Source organism: Halictus rubicundus, chromosome 2 (genome assembly GCF_050948215.1).
Source record: "Halictus rubicundus isolate RS-2024b chromosome 2, iyHalRubi1_principal, whole genome shotgun sequence".
In the NCBI taxonomy this organism is placed as follows: Eukaryota; Metazoa; Arthropoda; class Insecta; order Hymenoptera; family Halictidae; genus Halictus; species Halictus rubicundus.
Genome location: NC_135150.1, coordinates 14732083 through 14750626, shown reverse-complemented (window position 1 = coordinate 14750626; position 18544 = coordinate 14732083). Strand labels below are relative to the sequence as shown.

General features: G+C 41.5%; 1 protein-coding gene across 6 annotated transcripts in view; it reads right to left on the bottom strand.

Annotated features, from left to right (window-relative positions):
• Window positions 1–18544, bottom strand: part of LOC143365360 (choline transporter-like protein 1) — a 95602-nt gene that overhangs the window by 7950 nt on the left and 69108 nt on the right. For 4 of the 6 annotated variants that reach the window (XM_076805466.1, XM_076805467.1, XM_076805469.1 and 1 more), the window contains 8 exons: window positions 12209–12322; window positions 11841–11989; window positions 5055–5123; window positions 3639–3807; window positions 2499–2562; window positions 2311–2419; window positions 2059–2167; window positions 1060–1179 (listed from right to left, as the gene is read on the bottom strand). In XM_076805466.1, the coding sequence (XP_076661581.1) occupies window positions 1060–1179; window positions 2059–2167; window positions 2311–2419; window positions 2499–2562; window positions 3639–3807; window positions 5055–5123; window positions 11841–11989; window positions 12209–12322 (903 nt within the window). The remainder of the gene's footprint in view (window positions 1–1059; window positions 1180–2058; window positions 2168–2310; window positions 2420–2498; window positions 2563–3638; window positions 3808–5054; window positions 5124–11840; window positions 11990–12208; window positions 12323–18544) is intronic. The other 2 variants (XM_076805470.1, XM_076805471.1) reach the window with 2 other exon arrangements.

Sequence of the window (18544 nt, the reverse complement as noted above, 5' to 3'; positions counted from 1 at the left end):
GTGTAATACTGCAAATTGACAATGCCCGGCCCCATACAGCAAAAGAATTGCAATGGGAAGTTTTACCGCAACCCCCTTACTCACCGGATATTGCTCCCTCTGACTATCATCTTTTCAGATCTCTGGAGCATTATTTAAGAAATAAAACATTCACTTCTGTAGAAGATGTAAGAAGGCACCTTGAGTCATGCTTGACGAACCCTGGATTTCTATAAGAGGGGGATTGAAAATTTGCAGGAAAGATGGCAAACTGTCCTTGATAATGATGGATATTATATAATAAATTAAAAAATGAAAACTTGAAGTTACTACAAAGTTTGTTTTAGATTTCAAAATAATTGATTACTTATGGGCCCCCCTAATAATCTACTACGCTGCGAACTGATGGATGCTCGTTCAGTACACAATTTAGGCTGTCCTTTTCTACAATATTTCACGAGATGTACGATTAGTAATTCACTGTTAGATATTGCTAGGTTTAAATAAAGTACAGTCGTATATCGCAGAATTCCGTGCCGATATAATTTTTTAACTGAAAGGAGAATTACTTATGGGTCCCCCTAGTTAAGACTTGAAACATAATGGCATGCGTAAGACTTGTGTTGCTTTAAGACAGAGTACAATGAATTCTCGATATATGTCAACAACACGGCTCTTGCCAGCGTCGTGTATCGTCAAGGAGACACACTCGAGCCGTGTTATGTTTACTCTCCTCTACGTCCCCTCTGTGGCCCCTCACGGGGTATACCCCGCGGAAGAGGGGACAATTCCGCGACGTTTATCGTCCAGGCCTTCGCGACATATATCGAGAAATCACTGTGTTCGAATGTCTTCAAGGATCATAAAGTCTAACAAAAAGAAATTCATAAACACTGTGTGATTTTAGATGCCGTCGCAGCAATCATTTTGCTACTTTCACCGACACGATTTTACGACTTTCTCCCCCGGGATATTGATTCAAACACCCCAGATCGTTTCATATGCTGAACGTTGCAAACGCGGTCGAGTGACCAGGACACTTTCACGAGACACCTTATCGCACTGTTGTCGGATATTTACGTATATCGGTTGGAGAAGCAGTGCCGGCATCGCGTAGACCGCTTTCCCCGCTTCGCGGAACAGCTGCATCACCAGGGCGATTCTTTTTCGCATCACCAGGACGATCAGAAGCGTGATGACCTGTAAATCGTGGCACTTAGTACGCGGAACTTTCGCTGTTACCCGAGATTTCGGTAGTTTCTTGAATCCAGCTGAGCTTAAACGCTGCTAGTTTCCGGTCAAACGTCCTGCGAACGGGACATTAACTTTGCCGCGACCACGGCTCGAAAGCAGCTCCTCTAAGTCGTGGTAATTATGGGAGTGGCTGGGATTTAGGCTGCTTTCGTAATCACCGGTACACCGTTTCGCTTGCACAGGGTGGCCCAATTAAGTCCTGCCGAATTATTACCTCATTGAATTTTTTATTTTAGAGAATTACTACCTCCTGAGTTACTACAATTTAAAATAGTTCGGAGTATTATAGTGTTCCAATCTTTTTGGCTTGCAACCCCCTCTGCACCCCCTTTTGCTACATCCATGTCTGCTAAACCGGCTCTATTATCTTCACAATGTTGTTATTCATGCAATTTTCTAATCTTAGTGGAATTGGAAAAACCTGCTGAAACTTTTTGTTGCTCGGCATCCTTTTGGACAATACATCTCTTAAATAACGCAGTGCTTGAAATGTACTTCAAATGCAAAATTCGTATAACACACTAAAATCTTACACCGATGCTCAAGTAACACAGTACTTCAATTGCAGGTCCCTAAAAATCCCTTTTTTTTTTTAACAATTCGAAGAAAAATTACTTCTCGAGGGTGACAATTTTGCCGCGTGAATTTGGAGTGACAAAACTAAGAAGAATGGAAATATAATGAAAAATAAGAAGAATGGAGTATAGAAAAATTGGGAAACTATGGTCGAGCAGTTCGACGTAATTGGTCCACCCCGTGTGCGTGCCTGTGTTGTACAGCGAGCGCTATAGTATGTATTTATATGAGAGGAAGAGTGATTCTTACAGTGACGGTGGACAGAGCTATCGCATAGGCGAGGTAGGCCGTTTCGCTGGAATCCTCTTCAGCTATTTGGTTTGCTTCGACCGCCTTCTTCTCGGCGTACCACGCGAGCCTAAAGAAACATAATGCCCGGCGATATATTAACCGATAGACGGGGGAGGGGTGGGGGGAACGGAGTGCGGCTATAGTGTCGGTCACGCGGCGGTCTATCGTGTCTAGATTTAGATAAATCTCGGTACAAAGGGATGCGCTTACCAGAGGTACACCGAGCCACCGATACAGGCGAGAATGGCGCCGATTAAGACAATGTAAACGACCCACTGCACCATATACCGGAACGCAATTAAGATACCGAGCGAGATAGCTGAAAGTAATTCGAGAAAAAAAGAAATGATAAGAATGCCGATCGCAGATTATCGGAATGCCGGGCTCGGAGCGCATACCTAACGCTATAAGCAGCAGGTAGACCAATTCCCGCCAGGCGACAGTCAGATCGCTCGAAGCTTCCTGAAATATTTTCACAGTTTCTCATAAACAAGCGACAGAGGGGGGGGGGGGGGGGTGAGAGGCCAGCGAATTTTTCGATTAAGGCGAGATTAACAGTCTGCTGAGAGATTAACAGGCTATTTCGCCGTGGTGTTTCCGATCGTTCAAGCGCATAATCTATCTGAAGCTTCGTGCATTCGGTCGCATTCAAACTGCTGAACTTTGAACAGAACGCAATAAATACGGGGTTCGCGGGACAAACAAAAGTTACTTTGCGGTGTTTAGATCTCGGCAACGTCGAGCCAGCAACGATGCGGATATAGTAATGTCTATAGTCACACGTTTAGTCGGATGAGTAGCATATGGGCCCACCCACTCGCCTGATCGAGGTTTAATTAACTCCACCCTAACAGTTGGGGGTTAAACGGTTTAACGTTAATTCCCTTTTTGCAGCGGCACCGTCCGCTGTAAATCGACTTAATGCGACGGTTTTCTTTTTTCTTTTACTAAACGATCGACTGCTTCAATGAACGAAACCCGATAACAATTACTAGTTTACAATACTCTTCAAGATCTAGCTCACCTTCAACCCTTCATTGAAGGGAGGAATTAATTACTACGTGAATCGTAGGATAGGGTCAATTTTTTAATCGAGTTGAAAGATTGCTCTGCTCGTCGCGACGAATTACTCGAACGTCCTAATTGTTTTGTATCAGCATGAAACAGCAATTTATTTCGATTAAACAATCGAAATTGTTCCAGTGGAAATTCTTTCCAGTTTCGCGGATAAATTTGACCACACCCTACTATCTGACTAAGATCTGCTATCCTACTACACTGATTTCTCCATATATGTCGCCAAGGTCTGCACGATAAACGTCGTGGCCACGAAGCTTGAGAGGCGTGTAAACATAACGGCTCGGGTATGTCTCCTGGACGATACAAGACGCTGGCAAGACCCGTGTTGTTGACATATATCGAGAATTCACTGTGTCTTGCTACCCCTCGATCGTTGCTACCATTATTTAGCAACCAATGATCACACCGAGATGGTTAAGCACAAAACATCTAGGTACAAACATGGTCACAATACGTACTTGTATTCGACTTTTACTGAAAATGTTGCTACCGACCTTGTAGAAATTGTCCAAACCGAGTTTCTTGATCACGGAGGTCGTTGTTTCGCCCACTTGCTTCGGCACGCATCGATTCAGGAATAGTACCCTGTTCCATGCGAAATAAATCATTTGGAAGAAATTCTGGACGCTGCCGGAAAACGCATTAAAAAGCCACTTGCACCAACATAAATTACACTAGACAATTGTAAACCAATTTCTCAGTTAATCGTAAGACACAAAAGTTAAATGCGAATGTATTCCTCCTCTTGATAATTCTAATAAATTCTTAAATTCAGGTAACGTTTTCACAGTTTTATATTCTATCTACTCATTTTTGCCACGAATACGTAAAATCTATTAATTACTGATCGTCTACGTTCTCAAAGCAGTGGTATACATTATTGCTAGAAAATCTGTGGCTTCGAGTACAATTTACACTTTACTTACCGTTACGATGCAGGGCATACATTTTTATACAAAGGTAGTTACTTCAATGTCTAATTCGGTTGTGATAATATAGAAAATATTTTGAAGGCGAAGTTCATTGTTAACTTCAATTTTGCGCGTCGAATATCACTTTAAAAAATTCCTTGATCTACGATTATTGAGATTGTCCAGATGGATTCATGGTGAATTATTAAATAATTGTATTGTCCTTTTTCAGGTTGCATTTCGAATCACAGTTAATAAAACCTTTTTCACTAATTTGTAAAAAACGAAACATGAATATGGACGCAACATAAGCCAAAGCTTTTTCTGGGCTTCCTTTCTGATTTTCTGAACGACCAAATATATAGATATAAGGTTCATCATAATGTTAACACTAGATTTACGGAACCCGTCAAAATGACGAGTTTTTCATTCTTTAATTTGCAATTATTGTGATTGTAAAACTGCATTTCTAGGAAATTTATACAACACGTTTATTCCTTGGAACATATATTACGGTATATAAAATCTGCTAAAAATCTGACTGAATATATTCCAGATATGTTCCAAAAATAATCCAAAACCGGCGAGTTTTAGTGTCCCGTAAACCTAGCGTTAAAGTGAGCTTAACGAAGGTCAGCGTAACCGGAGCTTCGCCAAGTTAAAAATTTCAAGCCCGGGCGGCGGCAGTCGCGTTAATTGATCGCGGGACGACAACAATTCGGCCGGGCAAAAAACAATCTGCCGGTCTTTCTGCGAGCGTGTCAAAAAACGGTCCGGTTCTGACCGATGAAAACCCGTTCGGCCGGCCGATTTAAAATCGATTGTCGGCGGCGGGCTACAATTTTTCAAGCAAACGACTCGAGAGCGAGGGCTGCGTGCGCGACCACCGGGGGGTGGCGGCGGCCGCCATAGCCTCTCGCGGCCGGTCGTTTAGCGAAAACTTGTGCATTATGCAATACTAACTGATCGGTGCAGTTGGACGTGCAGGTGCGTGACGTCACCCCGCTCGAGTCCACGGTCATCAGCAGATACCTGGGGGAAATGAATTATTAATGAGCGGGCGGGTGTTAATGAACCCGCGGCCGCGGAAAGTGTCGGTCGGAATTGGAAAATCCGCCGGAAAAGTGTTCGCCGTCCGGTTCGGAGAATTTATATGGAACATTAACGGCAATTACGCGCATTATTTCTCGCGCGACCCGGCGTAAGTTTTCCGTGGAGGTTTTTAGTTTTAATCGAGTGCCGGTGCCCCCTCCCCCCACCCCCCCCGTGTGCTCAACTTCTCCGACCGTCGCGTCGTCTCCGTCCTCCCCCGCGATTTCGCAATTTGGCGAACGTCCGCGCCCCGGCTCCCGCGGACTGCTTAACGAAATATTAATCGGCGGACAAGCTTTCATTGGGCCGCGCACTTGTTTCATTCATTACCGCCGCGTAAAATATCGCGGGCTATTGTTCCCCCGTTGGAACTGCGATATTAACGCGTTAACAGATTTTATGAGGACACCGGTGTTTATGGGGCCGCGTTGGTTCACGGCGACGCGAACCGACACCGACGAAACTGGGTCGCGGATCATTCATTTTTACAAGCCTACTTCCGAACACTGAATCGAGAAAAATTGGCCGACCATAATGCGGCTTTCAACTTTTGCCCCCGGTGTAATGCCCGCGGACGCTCCGACGACTTTATTCCACGCTGTTATCTTCTGCCTGCTAATTCTTTGCTGGATATCGCTAATTCTTTGATGGATATTGCTAATTTTGACTGTAGTTTCGGTAAAACTTGGCGCAAGCTGTTTTTAGTTTTTGTTAGGGGTACCCATAAGTAATCAATTATTTGCAAAGAATTTGTTATGCCTTTAGTTCTGTACCGATCGTTGAAGAGGAAACACGTATTCCTTTACAGTTTTCGGTAAAGCAGCCTGTGCTCAAAATATTCTAAAAAGTATAATTTTCTTTTACAAGCCTGTAATAAAATGGCGGCGTTCGTACCTTCCGAGGATCATATTCGTCATTGCATACTTTTTCAGTTTCATGCGGGATTTAATGCAACGGTAACAACAGAGAAAATTTGCGATGTTTATGGAGATGTATTGAAGGTCAACAAGTGTCAACGTTGGTTCAGAAGGTTTGCTGCTGCGAACTGATGGATGCTCGTTCAGTACACAATTTAGGCTGTCCCTTTTCTACAATATTTCACGAGATGTACGATTAGTAATTCACTGTTAGATATTGCTAGGTTTGAATAAAGTATATCGCAGAATTCCGTGCCGATATAATTTTTTAACTGAAAGGAGAATTTCATCTTCCGGCGAGGCTGCTGTTAAAATCGCTATAAAACCGGAACCTCGTTCAAATGTGTTGAAATATTTACTACACCGAGTTTCAAACTACCGAATCGACAATACATGCACAACATCCGCGTCGTGAGTCAGCAACATTTAATCTTTGTATCTGTACATTTTGAACATTTCCTTTCATACTTTAATTGATCCAATTTAGACGTCTTTTAACGAAAAAGCTTTCGCGATTCGCCTGTAATATTTATAATGATTAAATCGATGCGTCTGATATTTAATGTTCGATAATTGATTGATCGATCGATAATTAATTGGCGTGTTAAATGTTACTGGTTTTTAAACGGAATATAGTGAATATTGAGTGAGTCACGCGCGAATTATACAACCACAGTTTAGCATCGCGTGTTTTTCTTAGTAGTTTACCTACCGGAAGACTGTCGTTTTTTATTGATTTATTTATTTTATTTATCCTCCCCTGAACAACAACCTCAAAAGAATTTGTTATGTCTTTGGTCATGTTTAGGAACGAAAGTGCTGTCGAAAAATTTATTACGGAGTCCACAATTGTTAATCTTTGATTCTTTAATGAACCTTTAACCCTTTCTGGTCCTATGTGAAGTCAGACTCTACGTTGCGTTTTAGATCGCTTGTTTTACAAATACGAATAAAAATTGTCCATCTCAATTGTAACAAACTGAATTAAAATATATAAAATACATAAAACTTCCTTTTGTACAATTGGTGCAATACGTTAAAAATAATATGAAAATATTTTTAAATTCTTCTAATAATTTTACAGTATCTTGTCTCTCATAAATGCATAAAATCCGCACTCTATCAACCAATATTCTCAATGTTTTATTGCTTTCCAACACAAATACGATCGGTTGTAAATAAAAATACGTTTCCCAGGATTTGATCGTGACACAAATACACGTAACAGCGATTAAAAGTACGCCACGCATAGTCAACAATTTCGTAATCGATTGATTATACTTTTCCACATTTCAAATAAATGAGGAAAGATACTAACCGATTGTATTATTATTATTTATTTATTGCTTTAAACCGTACACAACTAACCGATCGTATTTATATCGGAATCCGCTAAATGGCTACACACGGGACTATAATTGACTTGTACGGCCATTGTATCAGCCCGCGAGATAAAAGAAAGAAAACACTTCGGCGCGGAAAGGGTGAAGACATTCTCTGTCGGGTGAAGTGTTAATTTTCTCTGGCGAATCGATCGAAGGATAATCGATCAGCAAGCAATCTAGGCCGTCCTCGGCGGAAAAGCTCTCGTTATTTGCCGGGCGGTGTTTGTGCAGCGCATTTGCACGGGGTAAGTTTCCACGGAACGACCCCTAGATAAATAACCGGATATCTCCCGAAACGTTGTTATTGTTATATTTCTATTTATCAAACGCTGTTGGTTAAATAAAGCCCCCGCCTTTACCGCGGCCACCACGCGGCGGAGGTTTACGTGTTCCTCGGGCAAGCGCGCGTGTATCGCAAAAAGTGTGTAAAACTGAAGTCCGTTAGAAAGCGGTGCCGCCTAAGTTGTTGCCGTAAGTATATTTTCCCGGGCGAATTCTGCGCGTCCGCCTGAAAGGATTAGCGCGGCAGCAACTTTGTTTGGCGAATAATTTCATCCGGGTTTCAAAGGCCGGAGAGAGAATCTACGGACACGTTTCGAAAGAGAGAGAGAGAGAGAGAGAGGGAGAGGAAGAGGGAGGCGGGGGATGAAGCACGGTGGAAGAAATGCCGAAAATTTCCGACGAGATCCGGTTAGTGTAACCGTGGAAAATTGTTTCCGCGCTGATAACGCTCGGCCCCCGCGGAAATTGCCGAAGAAATTGCGAGATGATCGTTGCGGATCCACGGATTTTTTCATTTAGCCGAAGACAGGGCTGCGATCTAATTTCTAACGGTGCTGCGCGCCCCGGGAATTCCATCCCGTGCTACGACCGCAAAGGATTAGCGCGCGCTAACAAATTTATTCAGCGAATATTTTTGTCGGGGGTAACTGGATACACGGGGAAAGTTGGACGCGGAACTTTTTACCGACACGTTTCGAACGGCGCGGCGCAGAGCGGCGCGGAACGAAGCCGAGCGGATCGGAGCCGTGCGATGCGGCGCGGCGCGAGGAGAAAAAGGAGGAAACTTAAAATTCCAGCCGAAGCGCGGCCGAAGTCGGCGAAAACGCCGCCGTTATTCTGTTTACGTGAATTCGCGGAAATATTTTCATCTAAATAAATAGAACCGCTCCCATTGATATCCGGCGAGAAACACTTTTGTGTTTGCGCGGAAGGAAAATGTGGTAAATTGAACTCTAACATTCAGACCGTGAACGATTTACAATTTAGCGGGTTTACCCGGTGAACGTTCTCGCCGGGGAAACCAGTTCGCTCGAATTTTATTGTGTTTATGTACCTCGGCTTCGCGGTTTTATTTTTTTTTATTTTTTTCACGGCGAGCGTAGCGCGATTATTATTCTTCCATAGATTCCATTATCTTTTATTGGACGAGCGGGCGAAAATTGTGAAACTCTTCTTTGAACAATTTGTCGCTCGGCTCCCGAACGCGCGCGGTGTAACTTTCAATGCAATTGTTCCTTTTAATTAACGCGAGGCGGGCGTTTTTGTTATCGATTTCCCGGCAACCCTGTGGCTAGATCGAATCTTCAATTTTCTGTTATGCATTTTTCAGAAAACATTTTTCCTGCTTCTTTGTGATCGACTGATGATCAGACTGCGGATTTTATTAATGTAATAACAATCGTTGCTAAGCCTTCGGGCTGATTAATCCCTTGCATTAATTGCATCTTTGTCGTTCTCAATTTTTGAGAAGAATGAGGTTTGCCTGCTTTTTTTTTCAGTCGCTATACATCGACAATGAATTTTACTTCGATTCAGAGGGAATTCATAACTTACATATTTAGTAGATTATTTTCGATGTTATAGAACAAGAAGTTAAAATGATTAAAAACAGAAAAATATTTTTGTTTAGCCCTTGCCTTTTGCAATCAACGCAGGCAATTTTTATTTTGCTCGATGATCCGCTGATGATTTGATTTGGCTATTAGAAAATTACAATTTGGACAGAACGTTTGTAATTTTACGTAAAAACGAACCTAAAATTAAGCGATAGCTCGCTTTAATTAGTCGTCGGATGTCTGGAAATATTTTTTCGATTGGTAGCGGAGAAGAAAACACGAAATTGTCTGCGCAGAGAGAAGTGGTATTGATCTAACCGAAAGAAACAAGAATTAGATAGCTCGAACACACACCGGTTCGCGTCAACATGGCCGCGCTAGACACGATGATTCGATTTCATGTCCACCGACGACGAGTGGAATAATTAATGCAACGCGATCCCGAATGCAATCAATTAAAAACAACAACGAAAGAAACGCAGAACACTCGCTAGAGCGAAACGAGAATTTCACGGCTCTCCGATAAGGAGATTAAAATTATTGCGAATTTATCCTGGCGCGAAATGCTTCGTTTATAGTAACCGCATTAATTAACGTTTCATCGAGGAAAAAAAAACCCTCCCGAAACGAATGGAAGCAATTGCACCCGAATCAACAAACATTCGCAGATTTCAAAATATGATACACAAATTACATTCGGTATGCAAAAATTGAGTCGAAACCCTTCCTCATTAGACTGTTGATTTTCGAAATTTCCACGAATAAATGTATTTCCGTGAAACGCAATGAATGTTTCAATTGTATTTTGCGTTGGGCGAGCGCAGGAGTTTTAATCAAGCGATAAGTGATCCTAATAATCTACTAGATCGTCTAATATGAAATCTCGGATTTGAAATCGTTTGTATTCCGATAGTTGAAATGATTTTTTTATTGATTGCCCAGAAGCTGTATATCATTCTTGTGTTACTTAAAAGATTATACAATTCTTGATTGATTACGTTTCTAAAGGCATACCATTTTTTGTGATACTTAATCAAACATCAAACAGGAAATTTGACATTTCAAATTACAGGATCTAAACAATATTTGGTTGCTATTCCAGACGAGATTAGGCTCGTTCGTGGGAACTTGGCTTCAAAAGAAAATTGGAAATGAACAAGAAGGGTACGCAGAGGAACCATTATTGCGGATTTTCAAAATAAAGATTGCGCGTATTAATTGCAAGACACAGGAACAACGTAGATATTTCTTTCTTTTGTTAATCATATTACACGGTTCAAAACAATAGAACAATGTTTTAAGATTTGTATTGCATTTAATCTACCTAAAAGTACACCTTCTTTGCAAATGAAAAAATCAGGAATCTTTTGAACTTTTAAAAAGTTACACGCCTTCATTTTATAAGCAACCATCAGGTACATTTTACCAACTACTTCTGATACAACTATATAGGAAAATGTTATGGAGAGCAATGTCGACAAAATAAATTTTCTAAAATGAAAGGGCTACAAAATAGCAGAATGGCGACAAACAATTAACAGCAGGAAAAATGAATATACAAACTGAGCAATTTAATATTCCGTTAATGTCCTAGAACGTGATAACTCTCCGAAGGTTTAGGTTCCCGTTGACCCACTGTCTTTTGACACGAAACTGAAATTACCAGCAATTTCCACCTGACGGAAGGATCGGCTTGTATTTCGTGGAAGAAAATCGTTTAACCCTAGAGTGGTCGCGCCCGGTCTCACAGACCGACTTTCTTTACTCATAACCGAAGGAGAGCTAGTTTATTCATGAATATGTAATAATTTCCATTATTGTACTTCTATTCCTTCTGAATTAAAAACAATGCATTACACGTGTCTTGTTATTTGAACCCGGTGACATTTTTAGTGAGAAATAAGGTTTCTGATATCAACACCACTGGCGTTACGAAAATTCGCGCGACCACCCTAGGGTTGGAGAGAGAATGGCGAGTACGTACGTAACGCACGAATTCATCTATTCACGGCCGCAACGAAATCGTCAAACATGTCCGCCCCCCGTTATCCGCAAAAAGGGCTGGTGGCGTAGAGAGGAGCTTTATGCTGTTCGTGTGGAATTATTAGCTCTGCGAAACGCGAATGCGTGGCACGGAAGGTTAAAGAACCCGTCTAAAAATTAGCCGGGCTTCTGATCAGCAAAAACGAAGGGTCCGGGAACCGGGTCAGCAGAGGAGCGGTCACGCGGCGCGGCGCGGCGCGGCGCGGGGTCGTCAATCGTCGGTTGGAATTCATGAGCCCAGGACGAATTAAAGTTCCATCAACGAATCCGAGCGAGCTAATTACTCAGCCTTTAACATTTTCCAGCGAATTTCCGGGGCTGCCCGACTCGGAACTCGCCCCGAAACGGCCGGTGTTCACGGGTTTACGGGGCTGCCGTTCCTTGACGACGGCCGTTCGGCAGCGAAGAGAAGAGAAGAGAAGAGAAGAGGGACGTGCGTGCGTGTGAGGCAGCCAGAGGAGAAATGATGCTTACCGTTTGCTCGTCATGTCTTTGCCCTTGCAATTAAATTCGGGATTAGTTTCGCCGGGTGTGTTGCGTCCGCAAACGTTTGCGCAGTCATCGTAGCCATTTATAACGCGGTAGATGTCCCCTTTCTTCACCCCGTTGCTCACCAGAAAGCCCTGCCGCCGGAAGCAGAAACGGGAAATATGTATATTCTGGCTGCGTCTCGCGGAGCGGATCCGCGATGGTGAAATACATAGGGAGGGGGGAACAGAGTGAATCGGGACGGGAGCGGGGAAAAACCAGCACCGAACAGAGCCGGCTTCGTGGAAGAAAAAGGAAAATCGAAGAAGAGGAGGAAGAAGAAGAAGAAGAAGAAGAGGCAATGCTAGACGTACGTAACCGACTGCGAGAGCGATCAGAACGATCAAAGTCAGGATGTCGGTGCACGATCGATCGGTGACGAAAACCTGCTCCGAGTGTCTGGTCGGCGTGCCCTGGTTTTCTGGCGTCTGAAACGGATAAACATGGAAAATCGTCGCTGGAAAGAACGTATTTCTCGAAAATACCGCGCACACCTCCATTTATTAACGTCGCGTCAGCCTTCGCTTATTTTTTCTTTTTTTTTTCTATATCTCACTCCTCTTTCATTCTCTCTCACTCTCTCTCTCTCTCTCTCTCACTCACTCTCTCGCTCTCTCTCTCTCTGTCTCTCCCTCTGCGAAACTCGTCAGTGATATCTGCTGGCGAGCGACCGAATTAAAGCCACCCCTCGTTCGCCGGGCGTCAACCCCTTGATCGCGCTGGTAATTTTTCGCTTATTCCAGTCGCAGTTCTTTAACATAATATTAACTCTTCGTTGCTCAGGTGGGCTGCGATAAACGTCACTAGATATTTCGCGAACTGCAAGGAAACATGCTATTAAAGACAGACCTTCCTTTACTTTCAGCTTGAATAGCGTTCTGTGCGATATTTTTATTGTGTCGATAAAAAACGGTGAGGGAAGCTTTAAGCCGCGTACACGCTCCTCGGAAATACTTTTGTTTTACACTTTAACACGTTCACTGCCATGCCACTCATATGTGGGAGACGGAATTATTTGTCCAGGTTTTAAAATGAGTTTTTACGTTAATGTATTCGTGGTACCAAATTTTATTCGGATCTGTAAAATTGGAGGACTGCTCGATATGATACATTTAATTTTTATTTCATTAACCCATTTGCATCATTAGCGTATATATACGCTCAATTTTCCTGGTCACTATCACCGGAGCGTATATATACGCTCAATTTGTTTTTTCTTATAATGCTGAAATATGAAGTTCCATTTTTGTACTTAAATATAATAAAAAAAAAGTTTGGCGATAAAGGCCTTCTTTTCATATTTCTTTTCATATTTCAAATGGGTTAAACACCTTACTTTAATTTTATGGAATTTTTGAGGTTCCCAGTTTGGCAGTCAAAGTGTGAAAATAACAAATTATGCTTCGTTTGTAACGTCGCACTTTCAAGAAATGCATCTCGCACCACAGACAAAAAAACAGCAACCACAGTATTTAAAAAATAGTAAAGTGTGCACCTTCACCCTGAAGATTAACGGGGCATTTTAATTTTTAAAGTCGTTTTTTTTTGTCAATTTTTAGGAATACTTTTCAGAATGAATATTAAGCTTTTTCGATTACGATTCTGCACACATATTTATTGGTATTCGACGCACACGTGTGGTTTTTCTAAAGAATAATCAAAATTGCAGGAGCTACATATTTTTTTCGTAGAGTATGTTTTGAGAAATGTTGATTGTTGCGGCAATTTTGGTCCTTCTGCTGATCGAAAACAAAAAGATGAGGGAGCATATTAATCGGTATGAATGTGACTGTAGTCTCAATCAAAATAAAGTAAGGATCTTGATTATTTACATAAAATGGTGGCGTTCTGAACTCAAGTTACCGATTTTCTCGATACTTTTTCGCTTTCAGCACGGTAGAAAAATAATTTATTCGTCATAGATTGTTTCGTGCGATAACAGGATATGTGCTGAAGATTCGCTCAAAACTTCAAGTCACTTGGTCCATTAGAACCTTAGATATCGTCGCAACAGTTTCGAAAAAGGTGGTTTCGGGAAAACGAAAAACAGAGTACCCCCTTAATTTGTTAATTTCACATATTGCTTGTGAGCAGACATTTCTCACCTGAGTAGCGAAGGGTTGAACCGTGGATCGCTCCGAGGAAATTCAGAAGAAAAGGATTCCTCGCCGGCTTGGGCGAGGATGCTAATTTTAGGAGGATCAGCGGGGTTATTAGCAATCCTCCGGTTGTGGTCTTTCCCTAGGGGTTTCCTAACGTGACGAATAAAAATTGCGTTTCCTGGCCGGTGACGTTTCGGTAGGTTTACCGCGTTTTCTCCCGCCGTCGAATTTATTGTAAATGCGTAAAATCCGCAGCCCGGTAATAAGTTATTAGCAAGCGCAGGCCAGAAATGTTTATGCCCGTTCCAATTCCGCGAAGACAAACTTTCGGAACTGGGCGCTAAACAGAGAATTGTTTTCTTTGCGAAGGGCTTAAGTGAGTTATAAGAAATACTTCCCGCGCAGCGGGAGGGAAATTTATTGCCCGGGAATTTGAAACTTTATCGTGGCTCCTTACTCAGTCAATCATTCTGTATAATGCATTCCCATTTATAGTATAAGCATTCGGTGGATTTCTCTCGGAGCAAGCTGTTCCGAGCATTTTCTGCGAAATTAACCTTCGTACACTTCCTCAAAAATAGTATTCCGCAAACAGATCCGTAGTTTTACACTTTCATCTTAGTATGCTCGTATTTTAAACAAGCACACCGCCGCCCGTAAACATTTTGCTACTTAGAAACTCTGGATGCAGCGATAAATTCATTTCTAAATACAATTCGTATTAGTTGAACGACTCGTTGTCACACAAACAAGATTTTTCAACGTCTGAACTTTTCTCTAATTTATTTTTCACTATCTTCAGAGCTGTCTCGGATTTTTAATACACCGTTTTTCGATTTTTCTATTCGATTTATCCCACAATCTTGAACTGCATGGTTTTGGTGTCATGCTTATCGATCTCAAATGATTCAGAGTCGTTTAAAAATCATTACTAATGATTCATTAGATATCTAACTGAGATTATGGCCATACTAAATACACTGTGATGGAAAGAAACAACAAAATTCGAGACGAAATTGTTTAAAATTGAATTTAATAACAATTGAGTTTAATAACAATTTATTATGTACAGAAAAGCATAAATGATGAGTAGACTGCGGATCTTTAGAATTTATGGCTTACGAAAACTAACAAGAAATGCTATAATATAAAATTTGACATAATTTAGTACGATTTTTATTTGTTTTGGATTAATTAAAAATTTTTCTACAAGAATTGAAAATTCTATAAACATCCGCAGCCTACTAATCAGCAACAGTCTAGCACCGCAACATATTTCAGTAATATGCGTGCCGTACATTAACCCTTTGACAAAGTATGAAGACGTACAACGACGTACAAAGGCGTCTCGCATACGCCAGGTGTTTCTTATACCACTGTACAGATCTGCATAAAATATTGGTTAGTATTAACAAGGAATATTATGCACGAACATATCTGTCTTGAATGTGTACGTGCACGAATGACAAGTTGAATAATGAATGATGTCTTTGGTCACACTAATTTCATTCAATTCTTGTGTTAATTACACCCGAATCGCGGGGACGAAGATTCGACAGTATGTATCCGGAACAGAGAGCGGACGAATTTTCGGCCGAGGATCTTGCTAGAGTAAACAAACGTTCCAATCTTTGCAATAACAATTCGGCTCTCCTAGGTCGGCAGTTTCGTCGACGGCGAAATTCTCGAAAAGCCGCATGCCGTTTGATCGTGAACGGTAGAACAGCAGCGTTTCCACGTGTAATCTTATCATTTTCGTCGAGCACCGGTTCCGGACACGTGCGGCCATGCATGAGAAATTTAATTCTGACCCCGGAAAAATTTGTCGATCGGCGACCCAACGACCTGTGTCTCGGTTTTCCAACGCGCGTATCATTGGTTTCCGAAAGAAAAAAGAGAAACGGAAAGAAAGAAAACTAAAAACAGAGGGGGGGGGGGGGGGAGGAAGAAGAACAGAAAACGAAGAAGAAAGGGGCGAAATCTATCGTTTGCGGCCGGGGTCCCAGTAAATTTTCAAACCTGTGAAATCGGGCGGAGCTAATGCTTTTAGCGAATCCTGCGACGTTTCACCGACACAGGGAAACTTGTAACCCTGTTACAACTCAGACCGTGTGCAGCCGCCACCCTAAATTAATTAGATTCTTTGACGGTGACCTTGCATTAGCGTCCGGGCGTAATTAAATTCCTCTCGGGCTTATTAAAAGCACGCCATTCCGTCCTATTGATCACATCATTATCCGCGCGAGTCTTTCGTGCGTTCGCCGCACGCACCGAGCGGAGCGGTGCGTGTTGTCTCGCGTGAACGGTTCGAGAAATCGAATTTGTTAATTGCATTTCTCAAAAGTACAGAACCGCGACAATATGTCCGCACAATTCTACGGACGAGTCCGTCGCAATGACAAAGTCACGACGATTCCGAGCGGCGGTGTCGAACTTGAAACGCGTTTTCCTTGAAACGTATTTTTTCACCTGGGCTAGATTAAATTTCAAAAAACTACACGGCCGATTGCTCTGAAATAATGACGAGCTGTTCCACACGCGTACCATTAGGTGTCCCAAAAGTTTCTTTCTCGACGCGCACGCTTAATCCTCTTACTCATCTACGCCATTTGCTTTTTTAAAAAACCGCGCTGTTTCCGAAATAAACTTTTGGGACACCTAATACGCCGGCACGAAAATTATATTTTTACCTTGAATTTATCATACCTTTTTTAATTAAAAGCTCGGCGAGAAATAACGAAATTTCGGAATATGCCAATTTCAGATTCGCTGTTTTGACAATTTTCAAGATAAATTATTTATTTTGGTAGCAATTATAACGATTTTTTGATTTAGTCCACCTTGAGACTTCGAATCGTCAGGAATATAAAATTTTAAAATATGCATTTGTTATGGGGTGGAACCAAAAGAAATAATTAGTTAAATCTGTATAAAAAATTGTTCTGCAGGGCGGAATTGATTATGAAAAGAAATTATTACGTGAGGCGTATCAGCACTTTGGAAAAAATACATGAAAATGATTATATTTTGCAGCGTTCACGCGAGACAGCCCGCAATCCCTTACGGCCCTTTTAAGGGTTGGAACGCGTTTCGACGACCGAAGGACACTAATTGCTATGGTAAACGGCTGCGAGGGACTCCTGTTTCACCCACTGTTTTCTGAATAGGATGGTAATAGAATAGTTTAAATTCAGCGCGTCCTGGCGGCCGCGTGCCCGACAAAATGGCCGTGGCCGGTTATCGGAGAACAATGAATTATATTATTAAAGGGCTGGTCCCATCGGGAACGTTCAAACATTGAATTCGCGGAAAAATATTCGATACACGCGATTAAACACTCTTTCGATTTTTGCTCTAGATTTCGCCGTGGTGTCGCTACGTTTACTTTTAACGGCAAAATTGATTCCGCACACATCTGCCGCCCGGTGTCGCGTAGTTTTGATAGACGGTCACGAGTAGACTGTGAATTTCGCGCGTTTGTTACAAAAATGAATGAAATACAAAATTGTGAAGACAGTAGAATCGTTTTATTTTCTACGTGTTAGAATTATTGACGGAAGGAATGCATTTTATTATACATTTTTGTTACATGTTTTCGATTAGCTTCTGCTTCTTGTAGACAATCCTCACTTTGCATGCAGAGGGTGTAGCCGGAGATAACTGGTATCTCCAAAACTTCAATACTAAATATACAGTTTCTTCGAATTGCTTGAAAAAATCTGAGAAACATGCACATTAATAATCACTTTATGCAAAATAAAAATTTTCTACCTGAATTGCAACAAACTGAAGTGAAATAGAAATTTATTTTCTTTCTTAATATTTTTAATAGGTTGAAAATAATGTAACAGCATTTTAAAATTTTTTATTGTTTTAAAATACGCCTACCCGCAATCTAATAATAATGTAAACGTGGTACTCTGAAAACTTCAATATGATCGGCGATTTTGTGCTTCCGGACTTTTTTAAAAATCGACTTTGCAGCCAAAAATTCTAAAATAATTCACTATCGTGTGTACTATTAGCTAGAATGCTCATGAATTTTGTCGTAATTTTTTGTTGAGCCCAACAGAAGAAACAGAGCATAATTCATTAAACCGTGCTCACCCTATAACTACCCTTATGGTAGGGGTAGCGACTTGAAACTTGTCACAAAGGGGTTTTTTTGGGAGCCCTGTTAAGTGGTGTGACCAAAAATCAATTTTGTTTGGGGGCACTTTTGACAATCTTATCTTGGCCTTCGCAGTCTAGTAATTTTCTGATTATTTGTTCACAGTGGAAAAATTTATTGGCACACTCGGTATGTACGTTGTGATATCAGTGTGAAAAGGAGCACAGTGAGAAAATCTAGATTTTCAAGTATACTTTATCGTAGTATACTATTGCAGGAACGTTAATCTTTTGCAATTAAAAAATTCTGTACAATACACGACGCTCTTGCAGCCAGAAAAAAGGTACGTCCTGCGAAAAAGCTACAAAACATCCGGTGATAACCTAATCTACGAAGGATGTAAAATGTAAGTGTTCCAACCAATAACACAAAGTAAG